Below are 21731 nucleotides of genomic sequence, written 5' to 3' on the forward strand. Positions count from 1 at the left end.
AAACGTTTCAAAATAAAAGTCCTAGGGTCGCATATGAAGGTGCACCTCAGTCAAACATTTTTGAAATTCATAAAAGTCCTTAAGAGGGACTTTGTTTGGTAACTCGTTTCAGCAAGATTTATTTTCCCATTTAATACTTCTGATAAGATATATATTTATGATGTGACAACTATAAATACAAGAGTGGACTTAATGTGAACATTTTACATGACTGGTTAGGGGATACACGGTTTTTAAGTCCCACCCAAAAGATGATTCTATGTCAAAACTCCATAAAAGGAAGTATGTAAAACATGTCAATACAGTTACGATTTAATTACAATGCTTATTTAACTGTTGTTAAACTGGTTAATATCAATTTAATGTCTACGGAACCATGACGTATTGTATTTTCATTTGCATGTAGGAATATTTACTTGCAGTGTTTCTTTGCTGTATTTACTTTACATAATGCTTTGATTGTGCGATTGTTTTGTGCTGTAAAAAAAATCCCCAGAGAAACTTTACAAAGCACAAAAACAATAATTCTAGTATGTTATGTATGTGTCGTGCTGCCTAATATGAATCACGTTTCATCTCGCCGCACATAACAATGGGCGTGGCCTCATCCCGTCAGATGCGCCGCGGCTGTAGGAGCGACTGAAGAAGAGGGGGATGGGGAGAATTGTTTTTGTGTTGCATTCCTGCAGTGTGTTTGACCTTTGACCTCATTGTTGTGTTCTCCTCGTCTTGCATTCCAAACTGAGGATTTCCTGCAGTATGCCAAAGGCTTCTGGGGCTCGCCTGTTCTTCGCCCTGTCTCTGTTTACCTCCGTTTAACCAGCGAGACGTTACAAAAAGCTCTCTGGAACGCCGTTGCTGCAACAACCGACAGCTTTTTTTGGCAAGCCGTTCTACGGAAACGCGTGCGTGTTTGAACAGAGCGACTACGCAAGTACTTGGGGCGAAAGGGAATCAAAGACCCGTTTGGTGTTGCAGCTAGCCTAGCACGCTAGCGGTCTTGCAGTATATCACGCACACGTTTCATATCCGCACCCGCGCGACAACGCTGAGGAAATGAAGGACAAACAGAAGAGAAAGAAGGAGCGCACGTGGGCCGAGGCAGCTCGTATGGTAATATATTAATCGTTTTAAGTAAATTGTAGCGGTTTAATCCCTGTGCGTGGGGTTAGGGGTGTTGTACGAGAGCCGCGAACAAAGCTGTTGTCGGGTTGGACACATGCAGCCGCTGCTTGCATATCTGTAGGCAGAATGTGATGTTTCATAACCCGGCTTTTACCTTTTTGTTTACATGACTCCTAATCCACGGTCCGTGTACTTACCCTGTCAACATAAGCATTACATGTCTAGTGTTTGTGTCCCATTTGAATGAAAGAGCCCTTGCTGGTAGCCTAGCGTATTAGCTGCTCTGCCTGTTTGACCCTTTGTTTGCAGGGCTTCTTTTAGCGAGCTGAGTGAAAATACACTTTGTGGGATCCTTGTCTGTCATTAAAGATTTTATCTTATTTTTTTACCAAATGTGTCTTAAATGGTCATTTGTACTTCTTGTTTGTTTTAAGCAGTGACTGTTAAAATATAGTAGGCCATATTTGTATGTTTCTATCCAGCTCGTATGCCATTGATCTTTGTCAGTTTTGGATACTAAATAAATAAAATTACTATTAGGGTCAATAAGCATTTTAATGATCATCTGGATCAAAACATGCATTGTGGCTAGTAATATGTGAAGACTAAACAGGTTTGCTATTATGATAGTAGGGTTTCTCCTTTATTCTCCACTGTGGTGGTCCAAGGGTGTGTAAAATTGGTCTGTCATGCATACATTGTTGCATATTAAATGTAATTTCTACATCCTGTGGTTTATATTCTTCGGATGATGCTTTTCTTAAATCATCTGCATCATCCTAGTTTCTTTGTTGCATTTGGTGTAGATTAAATAGAAATTGTGTCACACAAACTAGCCTCTTCATACGTCTGACCTCTTGACTTTAATCTTAGTATTGTTATAAAAAGCTTTAGTAGAAACAGACCTGTATAATGTAAGAATGTATCAGACCTTATGTCAGTTACAGTGTCTCAGACAAAATGAGCCCGTGCAGTTGAATTTATCAACCTGTTTTTGCTTTGTCTATAAAAAAATCTTAGGTGGTTATAGTCCTTTATGTCTGTCAGGTCTTTGTCTGCTTTTCTAGGTGATTGTGGCAGTTCTCACTCTTGAATTTGACCCACCCAAACAGCCCAGACGGTCTTTGAATTTAGTCTTTGCATTTCTGCATTTTAACTCATGGCTTGTTTGAGATTAAGAGCATAAAGGTTGGGTACATCTTGAAACTCAAGGGGTGCCGTTTTGGGTGGGGATCTCATGTGCTAGAGAACCACTAGTTGTATCATTTGTTACAGTTATGTATGTCACAGTTTAAAAGCTATAATTCATAAAAAATGTGATGCCAAGTCTAAGTAACGTCACTTCTGATCTCATATGAATGTTTACATAATGTATTGTCTGTGGTCTAAATCCTAGAAGACTATCAACTCATACCAACCAAACACATCAAAGACTGTGCTCTTTTGCAGGTATCACACACAGTGATTGAGCTTTGGGAAGCAGGTATGGGCATGTAGTAATAGGACAGGCTCTCGGGGAGATGCGGGCAAAAGGGAACACGCACAAGCAAATAGACTGAATACTTTAAATGTGAAAGCAACATTTTATTAATTAAAGGATGATTACGTATTTTAGATGATTCAGTTGTGTGAATGATCATGGTGCTTCAATGAGGATCGCAGCATTATATAACGACTTTGAAACAAAAGCAGTGGTGTGAAATGGCAGCTTTGGGTGTAAGATGCAACCAGATGCTTGGGCTCAAAGCCAATGTATATCAGATCATCTTGCCGATACACTTGGAAGCAATAGGAAATGTGAAGCAGGCCACCTATTTTAGCGTTTCTGGTCCTTCTCGATGGTTCCTTGCTTAAGGTGGAAGTAATGTTGTATAGCCATTCTTGGTGTGTTAAAAAAAACAGAACCCATTTTTGTGAGGGAAAATTTGGTTTTCATTAGTCCTGATTCTGGATGTGGATGAAGCTGCGGTTTGTTTTTTGTGGTTGTTTTAATATTACGTCCTCTACAAATGGTTTGGATGTTTGTGGGAACAAGGGAAATGTCACAGACTTAAATGAGGATCAGGGCTTTTTGAGTTTTGTTTGTAAATTTAACCTGATGCCCAGTCTGTTGGATATTTATTCATGAAATCCATATGATGATTAATTGTTCTATGTTAGGTCTTTATAAAGATGAGTTTACCCTTGGTATGGGTTTTTTTTCTTGTTTTTTTTTTTACCTAAAATTGTTAGTCTTAGTTCTCAGAAAATATTTGCCTACTGCTTAAAGGAATAGTTTGCCCAAAAATGAAAATTCTGTCATTTTGTCACCCTTAAGTTGTTCCAAACCTGTATGATCCAACAGAACTTTGGATATTTTCCATACTATTGGAGTCAATTGGGATCAACAACTGTTTGGTTACCTGCATTATTCAAAATACCCTCTGTTGTGTTAAACAGCAGAAAGAAACTCATATAGGTTTGGAACAACATGATGGTGAGTAAATAATGACATGTTTTATTTTTGGGTACCTTTTTATCTTTTTAATACATTGTTTCAAAGTAGAATTTAAATTGAAATTCTATTTTCTAAATGCATGTTATTGATTTTATTGTGAACCTCTCTCTGTTGACTTATCTTAGATTTTATTTTGTCTGCATAAACCTTCTTCCTTTAAATTGCAAGTTTGCATTCAGATCTAGTGAAGTCCCGCCCTATATATTTTTTTATTTTTGGATGATCTGTTTCACTCAAATGCACGTCCCAAATCTGGAAGCAATGAAGATGCTACTTCAATTTTATCATGGCTTTAAGAATACCAAACCACATATATTTAAATGCATAAATGTTAGTAATATTGTCTGTTCTCTGAATTATGATGTGTATAATATCACTCCATTTTTTTTATTCCCTATGATACAATTAAATGCCTGGGGTGAGAGGAATAAAGACCAGGCTGGCACAATGCATGACTCTCCAGAAGCAATGCTTAAATGTGCCGCTCCTTTCAATCCCATTTTTTACACTTGAAATTTTGTGCCTTGTCAGGACTGTTATAAATAACTGTAAAGTTTGTCTTGTCATTGGCCTAGTAGTTTGAAGTTCTCACAGCTTGACGTTTTTCATGCCTGCTTCCTTGCAGGAAGTGAATTTTATAATTTATTGCGCATTTCTTTTGTAGCTTGTGCTGTTCCATTTCCTGTTCCAGCGTCCTTGGTTCTAGACTTAGCCGAGCACAGCGGGAGCAGTGCTTCCCATTTTAACCACCATACAGGCAGAAGGTTGCATGCTCTTGTGCACCAGGAATAGAAGGAAATTATTTGCTCTGTATAAATGGCGAGAGGAATGTTTGGTGTTGTTATAATCCAGCTCCCATTCCACAATTCTTTTCCTATTTTATTTTTTATTTTTGCTAGTCATATAGGCTAAAATCCTGACATATATGCCTGAATCTACTCAGCTGTGTGTGACGGCTGCAGGTTGATGTTATGCTTTGTACACTGTGCAGAACCTGTGTAATATGGACCTAACAGAAGAAAGCTGAGTGTTTCTGTTAAAACTGGCATGGTCTTAAAATTAATTGCTGTGGCACTGTAATTGGCAAGCTGAGCGTGTGCTGTGCTTTAACTGTTAAGCAGTTTTCACAGTAAAACCCTCACAGATTCTTTCTTTTTTTTTTTTTTTTTTTTTCATTCTCTTTAAATGCCACAGCTATGTTCATATAGATGCAGTTGGACATGTAACGGTTTTTTCTCTCATGCCATTACAATTGCTTTTTAAACAACTAATTGTTCATGCAACCCACCAACCAGCCAAATTTGAAAACATGTAGTGTCCCTATCCCTAATATGAATGAGCTAAAGTGAGTTGACTGTGTACTAAATTAGTTGTTGATTTGATGTGATTTGTTTGACCTCTTGCAGGTTCTGGAGAACTTTTCTGATGCCCCGATGACACCCAAACAGATTCTGCATGTCATCCAAACAAAGGGGCTAAAAGAAATGAGGTCTAGTATAAAATATTCAGGAATATTAATGTACTGGGTTTCTGTTTGAGATGATTTTTTTTTTATGCTAGAGATTTGTTTCTATGTATATGAGTACATTTCTGCTGCCTCTTGACTGGGTTTGAGTATCTTTATAAAATGCTACTTTGTGTTTCTCTTTTTCTCAAACCTTTTTCACCCCAAAATAGAAGGTAAGATGAATTTAATTATCTATATATTAAACTGTTTAAGAGGTCAAATACAATCTTACTTTCTTGAGCAGCACTTAGACATTTCTTCCCTACTTTCCATCCTTCCTTAGTGGCACAGCTCCACTGGCCTGCCTGGTCACCATGCTTCACTCTCAGGTCAGAGGAGACAGAGTGAAGAACAGTATTTTCTTCAAGCTTCCTGGAAGGATGAGTTTGTTTACCCTAAAGGTAGAGAATCTATAAATCCCTCTAGCTTCCTTTTCAGTGCTTTACACATTTCACTCTGGTTTTGCAACTGGATTATGATGCCAAAACCCGCATAGAAAGAGCTACATATCCTGTGTCTGTATGTACCCACTGATGCCTACAGAAAAATGCGCTTCAGTGGACAAAGAGTCCCACTGCAAACGAGCCTGGAGATGGGACTGGCACTCCAACAGCATCCACCACATCAACAGTTGAAGGAGCAGAGCAGGAGAGTTGTGACTCCACAGAGACGGCTGCTGCTAGTGGTGAAAATGATGGTGTGTGGACTATTCATTCTTTTCATTTTTCCCCCCCCCCCCAGAATTGACTCATTCAGCCTCTTTTCCAGTAAGTGGAACAGGCTTATAAATTAAAGAAGCATATAAAAGAGCTGAAAAGTAGAGGCCCCATCTTTTCATTTTAAGAAAAGCTTTGATTCCAAATGGTGATGAGCATTAAATACCCTGAGCTTAAGAAGCATGTAGTGCCTGAGAGACATTGATTTCTTTTTTTGCTTTGGATGTGTGTGTTGCCATGGATACTGCGGCACATGACACATCCAGCAGTGACCTAGATGAGAGTGGTTTAGAACATGTATTTGCGTTGCGTGAAGGAGAATACGTGCAAAATTATGCCTGGAAATGACAATGTATTTCACATTTGCTCTATTTTCTGAATTTGTGAAAATCTGGGCCCGTATTCATGAAAAATCTTAGTGCTAAGAGTTGCTCCTAGTAACAAAATTCTAAGAAAATTCTTAGAAATGTGGGTGTTTCCTCATAAAATTAAAGAAAAGATCCTAGTAAAGGAAAAAAGTAATTCAGAAAGCATCCTAACCCTTAAAAGAGGTCTGAAGGTCCAAAATAGTTTGGAGGACGAACAAGGACTTTTAAGAGGTTTAAGAGTTTCTTTAGCAGTGGAGAAAATGGACGAAACATGAAGAGGGAGAAGAAATGTTGCACACAATGCATAACAGTGAGTTGATAAGACGCTACACATTAGATCATGCAGGGATCATGTTTGTGACGCATCTTATTAGAGACATGCTAACATCTCCGACACCGCGCAGAAATGCCATAGCGCCAGAAATGGACGTAATTACTACATTAACATATTTATGGCAACTGGAAAAATTCAACTATGCAGCAGCGATGATTTGGGTCTGTTACAGCACATTCAGAACCTATTGTGTCGCTGTTCATTTCCTATAAAATACATTAAGTATGACAGCATGATAAATAATAAAAAGTTTTACTAAACTTTAAAAGGCTGTGATTTTTAGTAAATATGATCTTTGTGTGTTTTACTGGCTCGCGGGTTCAGAGTAGTTCATAATAAATGAATATCGCATGTTTATGACAAGTGATTGCTTATCATTTGCAACACCCAGTAGCCACCGAGAGGCTAGATAGTGGGAGAACTCCTTTACAAGCACTACTTGCAATCAAAAGCAACATTAATGCCTTTTTTGTGCAATTTATTGTGGTGAAGCATATGAGGGCAAATGCAATGTAAATGCAACACGCGGTCAGCAGAAGGGTTGCCTTTCTCTCTACTCATTCCCTCCCCAACACCAAACCATCAACCTGCAATACAAAAAGAAAACACAAATGTTCACCTATGATCACGTGTTAATAAATAAGATGTAAGGAATGATTTACTGCTCCTACACTTGATGAAATGATGTTTACGCTATGGTATTTGTTGTAATGTGCTGTAGATAGTTGTAAAGGTGTAATCTAATCTCTTTAATGTGCTGCTGAAATGAGAAACGCTAATATTTAACAAATTATAAAGTGAAGAAATTATTATTTGTCAGCATCATATTTTTTTCCTTTTCTCTCCGTGTATAAAATTAACACAGGAACAGGATTAAAATGTGATTTGCTGCAGTACCATTGTTGATGGATGTTGTACTTGTTTCCTCTTTGTTCCAGCTTCTGTGGATGAGACTTCCTCCAGTGCCTCTTGCTCCACAGAACCACAGACAAGACTCAGTCGCTCCTCACAGGTACCAGCAGTGCCTAACTTCACCTTTGCACTGAACCATCACCTTCATAACTAATTTTTACATGCAGGACCCTCCAAGAATGGATTTCCATCTCATCATCATTCTTATGCACAGCACTCAACTCCTCCTCAGATCACCAGTTATGCCAGAAGGCAGTTGAATGCATGACGTCACTATGTAAAAAGTCATTAGTGAAGTGCCGAAAGTTGACGTTGTGAGTCAAATCAAGAAAACCCCATGGATAACGCTGACAACATTAGTCATGACTAAGACCTTTTGTGCTCGGCACTGTCTTTTCAATTTCAGGTCGGGGATTTCTTGATTTGAATATATCATCAGGTTCTAAACGGATTATTTTCTTGGTTGATCATTTACAGTAAATGCAGTAAAATATTTTGTGATTTAAGCACTGAATCCACAAGAAACTCTGACACCAATCAGTAGATTTTGAAACTTAAAGCTGCCTTCATGCTTTTCCCCTCTCATTTGCTTAATGTTGAACTTAGACGCTCGCACTGCTTGTCAGTCTTGCAATCCCCTGGCAGCCACACAGAGAATGAGCTGAAAACTGTCATCTCCAGGACACTTACACCTTGTCCTTTGCCTTTATATTCTTCGTACCTGCATTAATCTCAATATTTTATTGGTAAAATTCTAACATTCTCAACTTTTACCAGGCATATGCATGTCCATTTAAATTCTCCTCTATGAGCATGCTGTTATTTTCCATGTCTGTGGAGGACCTGTGTGTATGTGCTCATGATTATTTCTCCCATCTCTCTTACAGTCAGGGAGGCAGAGGAAGAAAGCTGTGATGATGCCCCGTGTAGTGCTCACTCCTCTCAAGGTCAACGGTGAACACGTCCCATCAGGTTACAATAGCTCTTTTACTTGATCACTTTTTTTTCTCCCCCTTTCTTTCTGTTTTTCCCCCACTCTGCAGTGGTTTTGTATACCTGCTCCCTCTGACTGTGGATGCTCTTAATCTGAGTGGCCTGACAGTGTTTATAATTTTACGCACTGACACTCTCTAATCATTTATAGTGCAGTCTCCTCAAGGGCAGTTTTCCCGCAGTTCCCTCCTGTTGACAGCCGCCGCCTCTATTTCTTGGTTAACTTTGCACTAAAAGCAGCATCTTTTCTAGAAGCCACTGACGTGTTTGTCACTTGAACGTCAATACCCCTCAGTGTAAAAGCAGTGTTTCTGGTTTGTCCTTTCAGCCCTGCTCTGTTCCCCTTGGATATCTGCTTTGCATTTGCGCCTTAGAGATATCCATTCACCCCTCTTCCTCTTTGTCTCTGTGCCTTGGGATATCCGTCCCTTTGACTTTTCGTGTTTCACGTACATGCCAAATCTTTGCCTGTCACTTTGGCCTCTTTAGTGCCACTAGCCTTCATGCCTCAGCTGCCCTACCCACACTCACTCGTTCTCAGAGAGTCTCACCAGCCTCCATCCTCCCCCCCACCTTTACCCTCAGGAGCAGCGGGGAGGCGCAGGGAAGGCTCTAGGGGGGGTCCAGGCCCCACTCTCCGTACCCGCTCCGAGCTGGGCTGGAAACGCACCCAGCACTTCAAGAGCATACGTGGTCTTCGTTCAGGTACAGAGGATGAAAACCAAGGACCCCCATGTATTAATTACTACCCCTAAGCCCCTTGCTTACCACTTTCCATAAAACATCAGTAATTCAATAACTCCTTTCCAGGTATTACACAGAGGGAGTGAATAGCTAACAAGTTTGAGCCAGTCTAATGACAAACTATGTCCCAATCTTCATTATTTCTAACCAGCAATTAAGGCATTTGGATGGAGTAAGGAAAATAAACAAACAACCAATTATTCAGTTAGTTTTAGTTTTATCATTTATTATTTGCAGTGGATGGTTGCATGCAAAAAGGGTGTATGTGTGTTTTTTTGTCTTGATCCTGTTAAATGAAGGACATAGGTTGCTGTGTATCTTGTCATGCTGGTTTCTCAAAGTTTGTAAAAATATGTTTTGACCAGTGTTTGAGGGGTTAGAGGTCAAAACTTTAGTCTATTGCGGAGTACCAACCATGGTTTGTCTTGGTCAGTTTTTTTTTTTTTCTTTTTCAGTGTCAGTGTACTTTGTTTTATTCTGTCAAATCTAGCTTAATGAAGACCAGCTTAATGAAAAACTGTCATGTCTATTTTCATTGAAGATATACTTTGTAGTGTGCATTATGCTTTGGTTTATTAATTGCAGCACTGGCTGATGTAATGTTCAGTTGATAAATAATGTAAAAGCTGTGTGGATTGATCAATAGCTCGGGTGGAATTAAACTATTATTATTACTAGTTCTGCCATAACACCCTCTGACTATTTAGATTTACTAGCGGTTTGAATTCATATTCATATTATCATACACTCTCAGTTTTGTTAATGTAGACCAGAGTCTGCTCTAAAGATATTACATAAATATGTCCCTGCCATGCAAGGTTTCATTAAGCAATTATCTTATGTACACTGAATGTAAGACTATATTTTGCAGGTCCCATGAAAAGGAATCGAGGGGGAGTGGAGGTGGATTTTGAGACTCCAGGCTCCATCCTAGTCAACACCAATATTCGTGCTCTCATCAACACGCGCACCTTTGCTGCTTTTCCTCCTCACTCCCAGCAGCAACTACTCCAGCTTTTACCAGAGGTGGACAGACAGGTATATTTCTTAAAGGCTTTTTCATTTTCATTTGTTACAATTATATCCTTTTTTTCCCTTACTAAATTTTTTAATTCTTTTAATGTATAGGTTGGCCCTGATGGCCTTGCTCGGCTAAGCAGCTCGGCCCTTAATAATGAATTCTTCACTCATGCATCCCAGAGCTGGAAAGAGCGTCTAGCTGAGGGTAAGTCTTTTAGTATTGTTCTGTAATATATTTAAAGAAATTACAGAAACTGACCAAGACAGGTAGCTGTAGGTAGTTTACTATAATGGTGGATAAAGTGGGAATATTTTTACTCTCTTGAAGGTGAGTTTACGCATGAGATGCAGGTTCGTTTCAGGCAAGAGATGGAAAAGGAGAAGAAAGTAGAAGCATGGAAGGAGAAATTCTTTGAGGAGTACCATGGCCAAAGGTTCGATGGCCTTTTTAAAATATTTTTAAACAGCTTAATTCCTAGAATTGATGTTGGTTTAAAATTATTTTTTCCCCATTTATTTCTTTAGGTCTGGGTTGACGAGAGAAGAGGCATTAAAGCTCACAATGAGTGATGCTGGAGATGTTGCCAGTGCAGGTCTTGACTCTGATTCTGCTACAGTGGCTACACCCAAGAGGCGAAGTGTTGGAAGAAGACGGAGGGAAGGCCGTATCAGACGGCGTTCACGGGCTGACCTCAGACGCAGAGCTCGGCGAACACTTTGCAAAACTACAACGGTAGCTGTACCTTCAGCAGAGGCAACAGAAAGCACTGCAACTCCAGATGTTGAACCATCAGTTGCATCACCAGTCCCAGAAGCAACAGCAGTTCAAGGAGAGGTGGTCCTTCAAACAGACCTTGGACTGGAAGCTCCAGAAGAAGATCTTTCTGCAGAGGCAGTCCCCTCTCCTGCTCCTGTACCCACACCTCCTCCAGCTTCTACAAGCTCAACCTGCGATGAACCAGAAGCCTCCACACACCTGTTGCCTGAAGTACCCGAACCAGCTGTTGCATCCACTTCCTCTCCTTCCTCATCCTCCTCTTCAACATCATCATCATCATCGCCCTCTTCTTCTCCCTCCTCTGCCTCAGAAAGACAGACTTTTGCTGCAAGCTCAGATTCCTCCTCTTCCTCTTCCTCCTCCACTGCTGCTGTTGCCACCGACCCACTGGATGATGGGGCTTCGGTCATTACCACTGGTACAGCGGGCACTGGCGCAAGCAGTCGAGAGAGCAGCCCCGCTGCCAGTCCTGCCACAGCAAGTCCAGCAATTCAACTCAAGGAGCAGAAGAGAAGGCCAGACGAGTCCCAGGCCTTCACCAGCTTTCCCGAGAAAAGGGCGCGGCTGGATGAGCGTCAGTCCTTTCGTAACACAGTTGACTGTGTGCACTCAGAAAAGCCACAACCTACAACAGAGGAGCCCAAGGTCCCGCCAATCCGGGTATGTTGGACATGTTATTTTTTCCAGATTAGTCTCTTGTACACCTTGTTGTAGTTAAAAACAGTCATGTAAACCACAACTCATGAGTATTTCTCTTCTGCCCATTCCACTAGATACAGCTCTCCCGGATCAAACCGCCCTGGGTCAAGGGGCCGCCAACGTACCAAATCTGTCCCCGCATCGTCCCCCCCAATGAAGGGTCGCGGCGCTCTGGGACAGGGGCGCGCACCCTGGCGGACATCAAGGCCCGTGCACAGCAAGCCCGTGCCCAGCGGGAAGCCGCTGCTGCTGTTGCAGCCTCTGGGGATGGGGGAGAGCCTGGGGGGAGCGGCCCGGGGGGTGGTACTGGGATACCGGATCGCTCCAGCGGGAGGCGTTCGAGAGAGCACCCAGGTCCCGTTGAACCTGGAGGAGGAGGAGGAGGAAGACGAGTTGATTTGGAGGAGCAGGAATCGCCTGCAAGCTCTCATTCGTCTGGAGCACAACTACAGCTGTCCAGTGTAGACTCAACAGACAGGCCTCAATCCTCCACCCCACTTACCGAACCATCTCCTTCCTCTGTGTCTTCAAACCCATCTCTACCACCATCAGAGTCTCCGAAAACACTCACGCTATCGCCACCTGCAACTGACAGCCCTGCTTCCCAGGATCAGGTGGAGGAGATTTGTGGAGTAGAAGAGGTGACTGCCTGCCCAAGTGATAAAGCCTCAGAGCAGACCTTAGACACCCCAGTGCCTACGCCAAGCGAACCAGAGTTTTTTTGCAGTCACCAAGAGGCAAGAGGTGAGGAGGCAGAGTCCAGTGATAGCAGAACAACTACCCCTGTTTGCACCTCAGCATCCAATGATGCCATTTCTTTAGTGCCCACCTCTATACCAGATTCGCTGCCAAGATTTGGTGCCCAGGGTGTGGATGTCATCAGGACCTTGGCAGCTTCTTCTCAACCCTGGGAAGGTGAAAAAAATGGTGGTGAGCATCACCTAGGGACAACTGGAGTTATCCAGCATGGCTCAGACGTGAAAATGCCCAAAGAGACACTTGTTACAGCCCGAAATGGATGGGTAGAAAGTAGTGAAGAGCATTCCATGAGAGAGGAGATGCTACAAGAGCATAGGAATGGAGGAAGTGATGCTGATGGCAAATATGAATCAGCCTCTCTGCCTTGTCTACCAAGTAGTGCTGGTGAGGAAGACACTGGAGCACACAGTGATTCTACGGAGACAGCATCTGACTTTGAAAATGAAACTCAAGAGGATGAAACACTGGACTGGCATGGAACCCAGATGGATAGTAACGGCATGCAAGCTCAGAATACAAAGTCACAGAATCAACCTGTCATTCAGACCTCAAGTCGACTCACTTCAATGTTGAATCCTCCTCAGCACCAGCAACCAGTCATACAAGCCCATATATCTAACCCCAACCATACTCAAACTGTCATTCAGGCTCGCTTCCCTAATGGTGTGCCAAACCAGCCCGTCATTCATCCCCATAAGCAGCGTCCAATTCATAGCCATGCTATAAACCATGTTCAGGACCAGATTGCCACTGCGCCCTCACAAGCCCAAGTGCAAGCTTACCTGACACGGGCAGAGAGGGACCAAAGTAGACATTTACGACTGAATGATAATGGCATTGGAGTAAAGCTGGTTGTCTCAACAGAGGATGACACCAAATCTCTTGGCAGAGGGCCTGGAGAAGATTTTGCTTTAAAGAATTCTGCAGTTCCTCCCGTTGGCAGAAGAGTCCAAGGTTCATCTCGACCAGTTTCCTCTGTAGAGGCCAACAACCCTCTTGTCACCCAACTTCTTCAAGGCAGCCTACCCTTAGAGAAGGTCTTACCCCAGCCTCACTCAGTCAGCAAGCTAGAAATTAATCGACTTCCAGGTGCCCCTGCCAGTAACTCAAACAGTCGCCAACCTCCGAGAAATCTGGGACCACGTTTTAGAGGCCCGTCTGAGTCAGGAGGACCTATAGAAACTGGTGGATCTGACTTCCAGCACAAAGCCCCATCCACCCGAGTGTCTCCTGGACCTGGTCGGAACTTTGGTTCTTCACCACCAGGTTCTACTCCATCTCGAATGGCATGCTTGTTTGAGGAAGCTAGCTCAAGATCCACAAATGTTCAGTTCACTTCTCAACAACCCGGAGGTGCAGTGCCCCCCGGAGCAGTACCTGTCATAACATCCCTCCCTTCAAACTCCTCTGCTAGAACCTCAATGGATGTGAACTCTCAGAATACTCCAGTTTATGAATCAGCTGTCATTAAAGAGCACCCTGGACCTCTTCCTCCAAGGGGTGAAACTCCGGAGGGGTCAGCTGCCTTTCAACAGCATCCTAACAATCTCTCCCAGTCTTTGTGCAGAACCACACCTGATGCTCCCTCACCTCCACATGGTGACCTTTGTCCATCGGAAGTTGTACCTACTGTTAAGATTAACTGGCGCCCAAGCAAACCCCAACCACCTCAGCATCAGACGTATCAGCAACAGCTGTCTCCTGTAGCTACAGTAAAGAATGAAGTCTCCTCACGCCCTTCGTGCCAACAAGCTCTGACCAAAAACTTGCCTTCTCTAAACAGTGGCAATACTTCTGTTGTAATAACCAAAAAGGAGCCTCTGGACAATTTTCATGGAGGTGGTGGAGCTATGGAAGGACTGCTAAATATGGAAATGTCTCTTGTTAGAATGGCCAAGAAGGAACAAGTCAAAAATCCATATTCCCGCCAAGCAGACACCTCCGCTTATCCGGTCTCCTCCTCCCCTTCCTCATTGGCCTCCAGTCTCCCTTACCAGCTATATGGCAAGCTACCAAAACTACAGCAGAGTGGGGGCAACGGAGGGTCCTCATCCAGCTTCAGTTACACAGCTAATGTGTCCGTGGTGGACGGTAGCGGGTTCTCCCACAGTTTAGCCGATGGTGTGCTGCAGCTAAGGCCACGTGTGAGCGTCAGTAACAATGGAGGCCAGAACGCTACACTTAGCATTCAGGCATTCGCAGACAGTGCTGCAGAAGAAGTGGCTCTCAAGTGTTCCTGCCGACTTAAAGCTATGATCATGTGCCAGGGCTGTGGCGCTTTCTGCCATGACGATTGCATTGGCCCCTCGAAACTGTGTGTGTCATGTCTGGTTGTCAGATAGTTTGTTGCAGCTCCTCAAAACTGAGCCGGTTGGTCAGAGCAAATGCTTTGACCACTCCAGACAATTCTAGCCCTTTGCCTGTGGTTGGATACCACTGGAAGTCTTAGACTCTTTTGAGCAAAGAATGAAGCAGGACACTGCATTGTTTAAATGGGAGTTTTTTTTTTTTTTTTTCTTTCTTTTTTTTTGATGGGCCAGGCAATACAATAGGGCTGGAAAATTACATGTAAGATAAAAAAAAAATTCAGTCTGTATTTTTGTTGCATATTTTTTCTATTGCTGTTATGGTGTTATTATTATTATTATTATTATTATGATTACAATAATAATATTGTTATTATTATTATTGGTATTATTACATGAATTTACATGGCACGGTTGATTGTAAATTGTGCCTTTTTTTCCCCCAACAAAACATTTACCTCATCTTCTTGACACCAGTCATCAGTTCAGTGTGAAAATGGTGGCGTTCCTGTTTGTTTTCTTCTCTTGAATTCCTCTGTGAAGAGAGCTTTAGGAGAATTTTGTGTGTAATGTCTTGCAAAGATTATTTTTTTAATCATTAAATAAGAATGTTTTTGTTATTTTATAAGTGCTTTCACTCTTCTTTTTGTTTCCATTTTTATTTTCTTATCCAAAGTGAAGTCCAGTCTGTACTTGGCGGTTAAGCACAGTATTCAAATCTAATAAAGCTGAAAGTGAGCGTATTTTCTCTTTTTGATAATTTTTAACTGAGGGTAAAGTGGGCCAAAGTTGTGTTTGGGGAAAAAAGGTATCATTGTATCATCACAGTGATAAATTGGTATTATTGTATTTGTTTCCACAGCATGTGCAGATATTTCTTTTAATGTCACCCATTTAGGGAAGTATTAGGTCTTCAGCCCTCATAATAATGCGTAAAGTATGGTCTGCACTTTCAGAAATCTAAATTATGCATTTAATCATTTAATCTCTCACATATGAGCCCAATGTTTATCAGTGTTTAGACTTTATTTAATTTTACATTAAATGTTTGCAGAGACAACGTTCTGAGTTTTTCAAAATACATAACACTTTGGTTTGTGTTCTCCAAAAACTGTAAATTGATTTACAAGTCAATTATGTCCCTCTAGTCTTTGCTACATTTGGTACCTCATTGTTAATTGTATGCCAGATGCACACTTTCATTTGCATAATGAAAATATAATTTTATAAAGGTGAAGGATTTTGGTCATGATATAGATCAGGGGTGGCGAACGTCAGTCCTGGAGAGCCACAGCCCTGTAGAGTTTTGCTTCAACCCTAATCAAACACACCTGATCAAGCTAATCAAGGTCTGAAGAGTTACTAGAAAGCTACAAGCAGGTGAGTTTTAATTGGGGCTGGAGCTGAACGCTGCAGAGGGTTGCCACCCCTGATGTATATGATGAAAATGTGGAATTCAAAACAGGTTGTTTTTTTTTTGTTTTTTTTTTTCAGTTAGTGCATTCTACATCACTGGACAAAGTGCACATCAGAGCATTCCCACAATTCAGAGCACCATTTTATAACTTGTTACACAACTATAGACTATAACGTTTATACTTCTATATAGTAAATGCAAAGGCCCTGAAAACAGTACAAACCCAATACTATTTCAAATTGGCAAAACACCTCAGGTAATCAGTCTTTCATCTTGAAATCCCTGAAATTGTACGACACTGATTATGTTGGACGATCACATTTTTAAACGTGCCATTGTATTTTCACACAATATAATTGTAATTCAGCACACGATTAGACATTTTTTACAAATCCATACACCAGAAGAATATTTTGATTTTCACTTTTCATAGTAAATCTGAGCTGAAACTAGATGTTACATAACTCACAAAACAAGTGAGAATACACTGCATTTATGATTTAGTAAACTGTTAGCGACTAATGTCTGTTTGAAAATGTCACTGCACAAAAAACAAAACGTAGATTAATAATTCAGTTTTCACTGTTTCTTGATTCCATGATTAATGGTTAGCCTTCTAGATCATGAATCCAGATCCAGCATTAAATCAAATGAGAATTCTCCTTAATAGATAAATTAAGTATCTCTGCCACCTGACTTGGCAGAACAAAGAGTGGTGAAATTCTATGAGAAAGGTTATCAGGATAATGCAAAATGTGGATTCTTGATGTGACAGTGCTAGGTAGATGTGAGTAGTTTAGAATAGACTATTCACTGGAAGGAGAAGTCTACTTCTCTCTGTAGTAAAGAAGATACATCTTGAGAGGCTCTGGCAAAGGCAGGCTTAGGATTCTCTCTCTTAAGAGGTTTATTGGAGTCTCTATCACCAAAACACTTCCCTCATTCCTTCTCTCATTCTCTTCTTTCTCTTCTAGTTGTTCACAAACCCTTCTGCAGTCTTCATCTTCATCCTCATTGTCTGTGGATGACTGGTTGTTGTTGTTGTCCATGGGTCCGGGAATCAAGCGACTCATGAACAAATAACTATTGGTCAGAAGATGGGTGTCACGGTGCTCTCGTCTCTGTTTAAGGTGATTTCTTCGCTTCAATCCAGTTCTACGTGGTAGCGGCAAGGATCCAGACCCAGATTTCTTTAGAATGTGACGGATGGAGATGCGGGCCAGATCCTGAAGACTCCGCACCTCGAACATGGCAGCTGGACAGCATGAAACATGGGGGGGTTTTGACTGCATTTATGTATATACACCAATCCTATCATCAGTATACTCAATACACACTACAGTTCAGAAGCTGGGTTGGTAAGATTTTTTTATCTAGTATTTATTTCTATATTTTTTATTTCACCAAGGCTCCATTTATTTGATTAAAATGCTGTAAAAACAGTAATATTGTAAAATATTATTACAACTTAAAATAGCTGTTTTCTATTTTAAAATGCAATTCATTCCTGTGATGGAAAAGCTGAATTTTCAAAAACTATGACTCCAGTTTTCAGTATCATGACAACATGATCCTTCTAAAATCATGTTGAAAACAGTTGAAACCATGTGAATTTCTTCAGCATTCTAACATATATGAATTATAACAATGTTTCACAGTTTTTACTGACACTTTTTATCCTTGCTAAACTATTTTATTTAAATACTTTTGAACCGTAGTGTACAATGCTGTTCAAATGTCCAATCGAAGTGAAATTGCTTCTATTTTGTATTTTTCTAATTTAATATACTAAAGTAAAGAAAAGGCCACAATAATCTCATTTAATAAAATAGTTTAAAATACAGCAGTTGACTTACGTAGAGACACCGCTCTCGGTTTGCCATTTTCTCTGTGTTTAGGGAGCACAAGTGGTGCGAAAGACACAGCAATTATCTTTCTCGTCTCCCATGTGTTATATCCTGTCCGAGTAATTTTGGTGAGCTACGACAAATTAGAAATGCATAGACATATATACATTTCACACACAATCTCTCCTGGATTACCTGAAACCAGATGTACTGTAAAATTGCTTTGCCTTTCAATTATTCACCTTTTCTTCCAGAGGCAGTACTAAAATGCCCCCAACCTTCAACAGCTTCTTCATGTAGTCTTCATGTTCTCTCTGGACCCCTGCGCCACAGTAAACCCTATCATATTGCCTGCTTTCCGGGGCAATCTCCAGACAGTTACCCACCACAAAGGAAGGCTCACAGAACTCAAACCTAGACCAAAAATATAAAAAATATCAGTCACTTAATTTTGCACGTTACACTTTACACAAGGGAATGAGTTTATTTTGATGTAAAAATAAACACCTAAAAGTTACTACACCTGTCAAAACTATCATTTGTCTTGATGAAGAAGTCCAGCTTCTGATAAGCATATTCTATAACATCTTCATGTAATTCCACACCATGATTCACACCAAATGGTCCTGGAAATATGACAGAAAAAGTCAGTGATCACATATTATGGCATGTGAAGAAAATGCACTACGAGAAAAAACAGGGTTCAAAGTTAACTCAAACACGATAAAAAAAAAAATCTTGTTGATTTCGACCGAATGAAATAAAATACAGTGGAAGTCAATGAGAATGGAAACTGTTTAGTTACCATTCTTCGAAATAACTTTGTGTTCCCCAGAAGAAAGAAGGTCATACAGGTTTCAAACGACATAGGGGCAGTAAATGATGGCAGAGCAAAATGAAAGCCTTCATATTCTCTATGAACTCACCCAGTATAAGTCCCACCATGGTGCTGAGGTACCCTGTGCCACTGCCCAAGTTAAGAAAGGACAAGCCAGGCTGCAGGTCTAGAGCCTCCATCACTTCAGAGTAGATACAGGGTGCAGACAGGTGGATGTTGCCATGTCTCCAGGCCAGATCCTTGTAAGCACTGTCACGGAATTCTTCCAGATAATAGTCAGCACGATCAATGGCCCTGAAGGCATGTTCAACCAGATCTGAGCGAATGTACTGAGCCTCCTTCAGGTTGTCAATTAACTCATCATTGTCCTCCCCAGCGCTGACTGCACCTCCCATTTTAGCTTTGTTAGGGGCAAAACAGAAGAGAAGGAAATAAAAGTTGTAAGTATGCACGTAGACAAAGATGACAAACTGGAAACATGTTGATTCGGGCCTTTAAAAAAGTTGAACTGATAAACAACCACTTTCATTAGTTTCTTGCTATAACAGTGGATATTGATTTTGCTTCAGAAAAGTGGCACCCCAAAACAGTACCAGGACTGAGTAACATATAAAACTGAAATTTATTAATATTACCATGAAATGAATAGACAAAATATTATGCTAAATTATTAACTTAACATAGGCTAAATAGGAAAATTTACTAATTAGGTTTCTTTCTAAAGTTTCTAAAAAAATTTTTTACACTACTGTTCAAAAGTGGGGTTGATAATAGTTTTTTAATGCTCTTAAAAGTATTTTATGCTCACCAAGGCTAAATTCTTTTGATAAAAAAAATTCAGTAAAACAGTAATGAAATATTATTACACTTTTTTTTTTTTACAACTTTTATTATTATCAATGTTGAAAATAACTCTACTATTCAATTTTTATTATTTGTTTTATTATTTTTGTTTTTATTTATTTTTTTAACTTTTTTTTTTACTTTTTGATGAATAGAAATTTCGAAATAATAGCATCTGTCAAATAGAAATCTTTTGTAATATAAATGTTTTTTTTCTGTCACTTATGATCAATTGAATGCATCTTTTCTTAATAAAAGTATTAATGAATTTATATATATATATATATATATATATATACTACCTACTGCCCCCAAATGTTTTCTTAAGTTTACTTACATTTCCCTTAAATTTTGGTGGTTCCTTGCTCTTGGCAGCCAGTAATTAAACATACAAATCAAAACTGAAGTTGACAAATCGCGGTAAGCCTGTTAATTTCACTGTCCTAACTATGCATATTAGTTGAATTTTGTTCGTTTTTGAATAAAATGCATATAATGCATTATGCATTGCTGTCCCATTGCTGTCAATCTGAAAACCAGTTCATAAGTTCATAAAACTTTGAGGAGCATTTTGCTTAAGAAGTGTGTTAGTGTTGTATTTCTTTAAATGCCACTGTATTTAATATTTTCCTGTCTAATGCAATGACATACATATGTCTTTAAGTGTCCAAATAATTTGGGGGCTACTGAACATGTTTTGGGCCTTACAAAACAGCATTTTTGTCCAGTTAACGGATGGTGGCGCTGGGCTGCGCTGCTGGAAAGTTAAAGCTTCCCCAGAGACGCTGTGTAGAAACTGCAGATGTGAGGAATGTTCCCACCAATCACCGCGCGCTCAAATGCAGCTGCGCCATTCGCTAACAAACGCATATTGTGCAGTGTTTTTGTTGAACATCCGGGTAGTTACTCAAATACAGTTAAATATGAAATAACATGCATCAGCCCGTTATTTTTAATCATCACGACCTGCCGTTCATTCTGCACGCTAAACCACTGATTAGGCTCAGAGAAAATGCACTAACCAAGAGTTTATCATTCTATTACCACCCCAAAATTACACTAGATAACGGCGAGCACGACTCATATAATGCGCTTACCTGCGAAAAGTAGACGCAAATGAAGACAAAGACAGGAAAAATCGGGATGGAGGCGTTTTGGGTAGAAACTCGTCACGGGAAACACCCTGACAACCTCACAGTCGACCGAGCTGAATCGTCTGACACCCTGAAACACCCTGATTATGGTCTGTCCATTCTACTAACTGTCCCCTGTTGTTTCTGTCTCTCGGTTTCTTCCCATAAACGTTCACGGCGAGCAGCGCTGGATGTAAACATTGGCCAGCTGACTCCGTGACGTCACGCACACAAACACAAAATATGGGCCATGGAGCACATGGGTCCTGCACTACATTATTTTATTACATATCCATAAACACAGCAGTCTCTGGTGTTGATAAGGATAGGAAAAAACGGAAACAGTCTTATTATTACTGGTGAATAATTCTCAAGGTGGTTATTTCATTTAATTGTTGTATGCGCACATACATATTTTAGATATATAGGGCCTAGACTGAACATTTTCACCATTATTGCAGAAAAGAAAAGCTTGCAGGGTATGATGTCCCACCATATGGGGTAAGTTGTCACAAAATGAGCCTGCCATTAAATAGCCTATTAATGTTTTTTCAGCGACATGTAGACAGTAAAATAAATCTTTAACTTTTAAAAGATGTGACAGCTAGCTCTGGTCTCCTTTAAAATTGGACCATTTCAAATCTAAAGGAAATAATCTGTATGCACACTCTCAGTGTGTTGTTTTAAGATTTTTTAAACAATATTTGGGGTTTATTATCAATCATTTTATCAATATTGGTCTTAATATTAATCTTGACAAAATACAAATATACATCCCTTATGTTTTTATTTACTAGACTTAATCAGCTGAACAGAAATCGTGACTGGATCATTTTGTATCCAGCAGATGTCAGCCAAGAATCCTACTGAGAGAGTGTTTGGTTCCTATTTTATC

The 21731-nt window shown here is 40.4% G+C and overlaps 2 protein-coding genes across 3 annotated transcripts; one reads left to right on the forward strand and one right to left on the reverse strand.

The window, feature by feature from the left end:
- Window positions 1-650: 650 nt before the first annotated feature.
- On the forward strand, window positions 651-15737 carry LOC306859865 (polycomb group protein ASXL1-like). 2 transcript variants are annotated; one of them, XM_079401239.1, is made up of 12 exons: window positions 651-1113; window positions 5029-5141; window positions 5413-5530; window positions 5673-5826; window positions 7486-7559; window positions 8347-8431; window positions 9038-9157; window positions 10068-10234; window positions 10325-10421; window positions 10545-10650; window positions 10742-11654; window positions 11768-15737. In XM_079401239.1, the coding sequence occupies exons 1-12, from the start codon at window positions 1057-1059 to the stop codon at window positions 14792-14794; spliced, it is 5031 nt and encodes a 1676-aa protein (XP_079257365.1). In that variant the 5' UTR covers window positions 651-1056; the 3' UTR covers window positions 14795-15737. The 2 variants fall into 2 exon arrangements, with proteins under 2 accessions (XP_079257365.1, XP_079257364.1); XM_079401238.1 differs by lacking the exons at window positions 651-1113; window positions 5029-5141 and having other exon boundaries at window positions 5417-5530.
- A 512-nt stretch (window positions 15738-16249) lies between these two features.
- Window positions 16250-21069, reverse strand: LOC306859211 (protein-L-isoaspartate O-methyltransferase domain-containing protein 2-like). The gene is made up of 6 exons (XM_079400126.1): window positions 20801-21069; window positions 18949-19260; window positions 18546-18648; window positions 18265-18436; window positions 18032-18155; window positions 16250-17430 (listed from the first exon to the last, which is right to left on the reverse strand). The coding sequence occupies exons 2-6, from the start codon at window positions 19253-19255 to the stop codon at window positions 17003-17005; spliced, it is 1134 nt and encodes a 377-aa protein (XP_079256252.1). The 5' UTR covers window positions 19256-19260; window positions 20801-21069; the 3' UTR covers window positions 16250-17002.
- Window positions 21070-21731: the final 662 nt, after the last annotated feature.

Source organism: Barbus barbus, assembly GCF_936440315.1.
Source record: "Barbus barbus genome assembly, chromosome: 40".
In the NCBI taxonomy this organism is placed as follows: domain Eukaryota; kingdom Metazoa; phylum Chordata; class Actinopteri; order Cypriniformes; family Cyprinidae; genus Barbus; species Barbus barbus.

Coding starts and splice junctions, on each gene's coding strand:
- LOC306859865 (XM_079401239.1), top strand. CDS start 1,057: ATGAAGGACAAACAGAAGAGAAAGAAGGAGCGCACGTGGGCCGAGGCA. Junction 1,114..5,028: donor GGGCCGAGGCAGCTCGTATG/GTAATATATTAA, acceptor GACCTCTTGCAG/GTTCTGGAGAACTTTTCTGA. Junction 10,651..10,741: donor GAGGAGTACCATGGCCAAAG/GTTCGATGGCCT, acceptor TTATTTCTTTAG/GTCTGGGTTGACGAGAGAAG.
- LOC306859211 (XM_079400126.1), bottom strand. CDS start 19,255: ATGGGAGGTGCAGTCAGCGCTGGGGAGGACAATGATGAGTTAATTGAC. Junction 18,649..18,948: donor CATGGTGGGACTTATACTGG/GTGAGTTCATAG, acceptor TCATATTTCCAG/GACCATTTGGTGTGAATCAT. Junction 18,156..18,264: donor TACTGCCTCTGGAAGAAAAG/GTGAATAATTGA, acceptor AATTTGTCGTAG/CTCACCAAAATTACTCGGAC.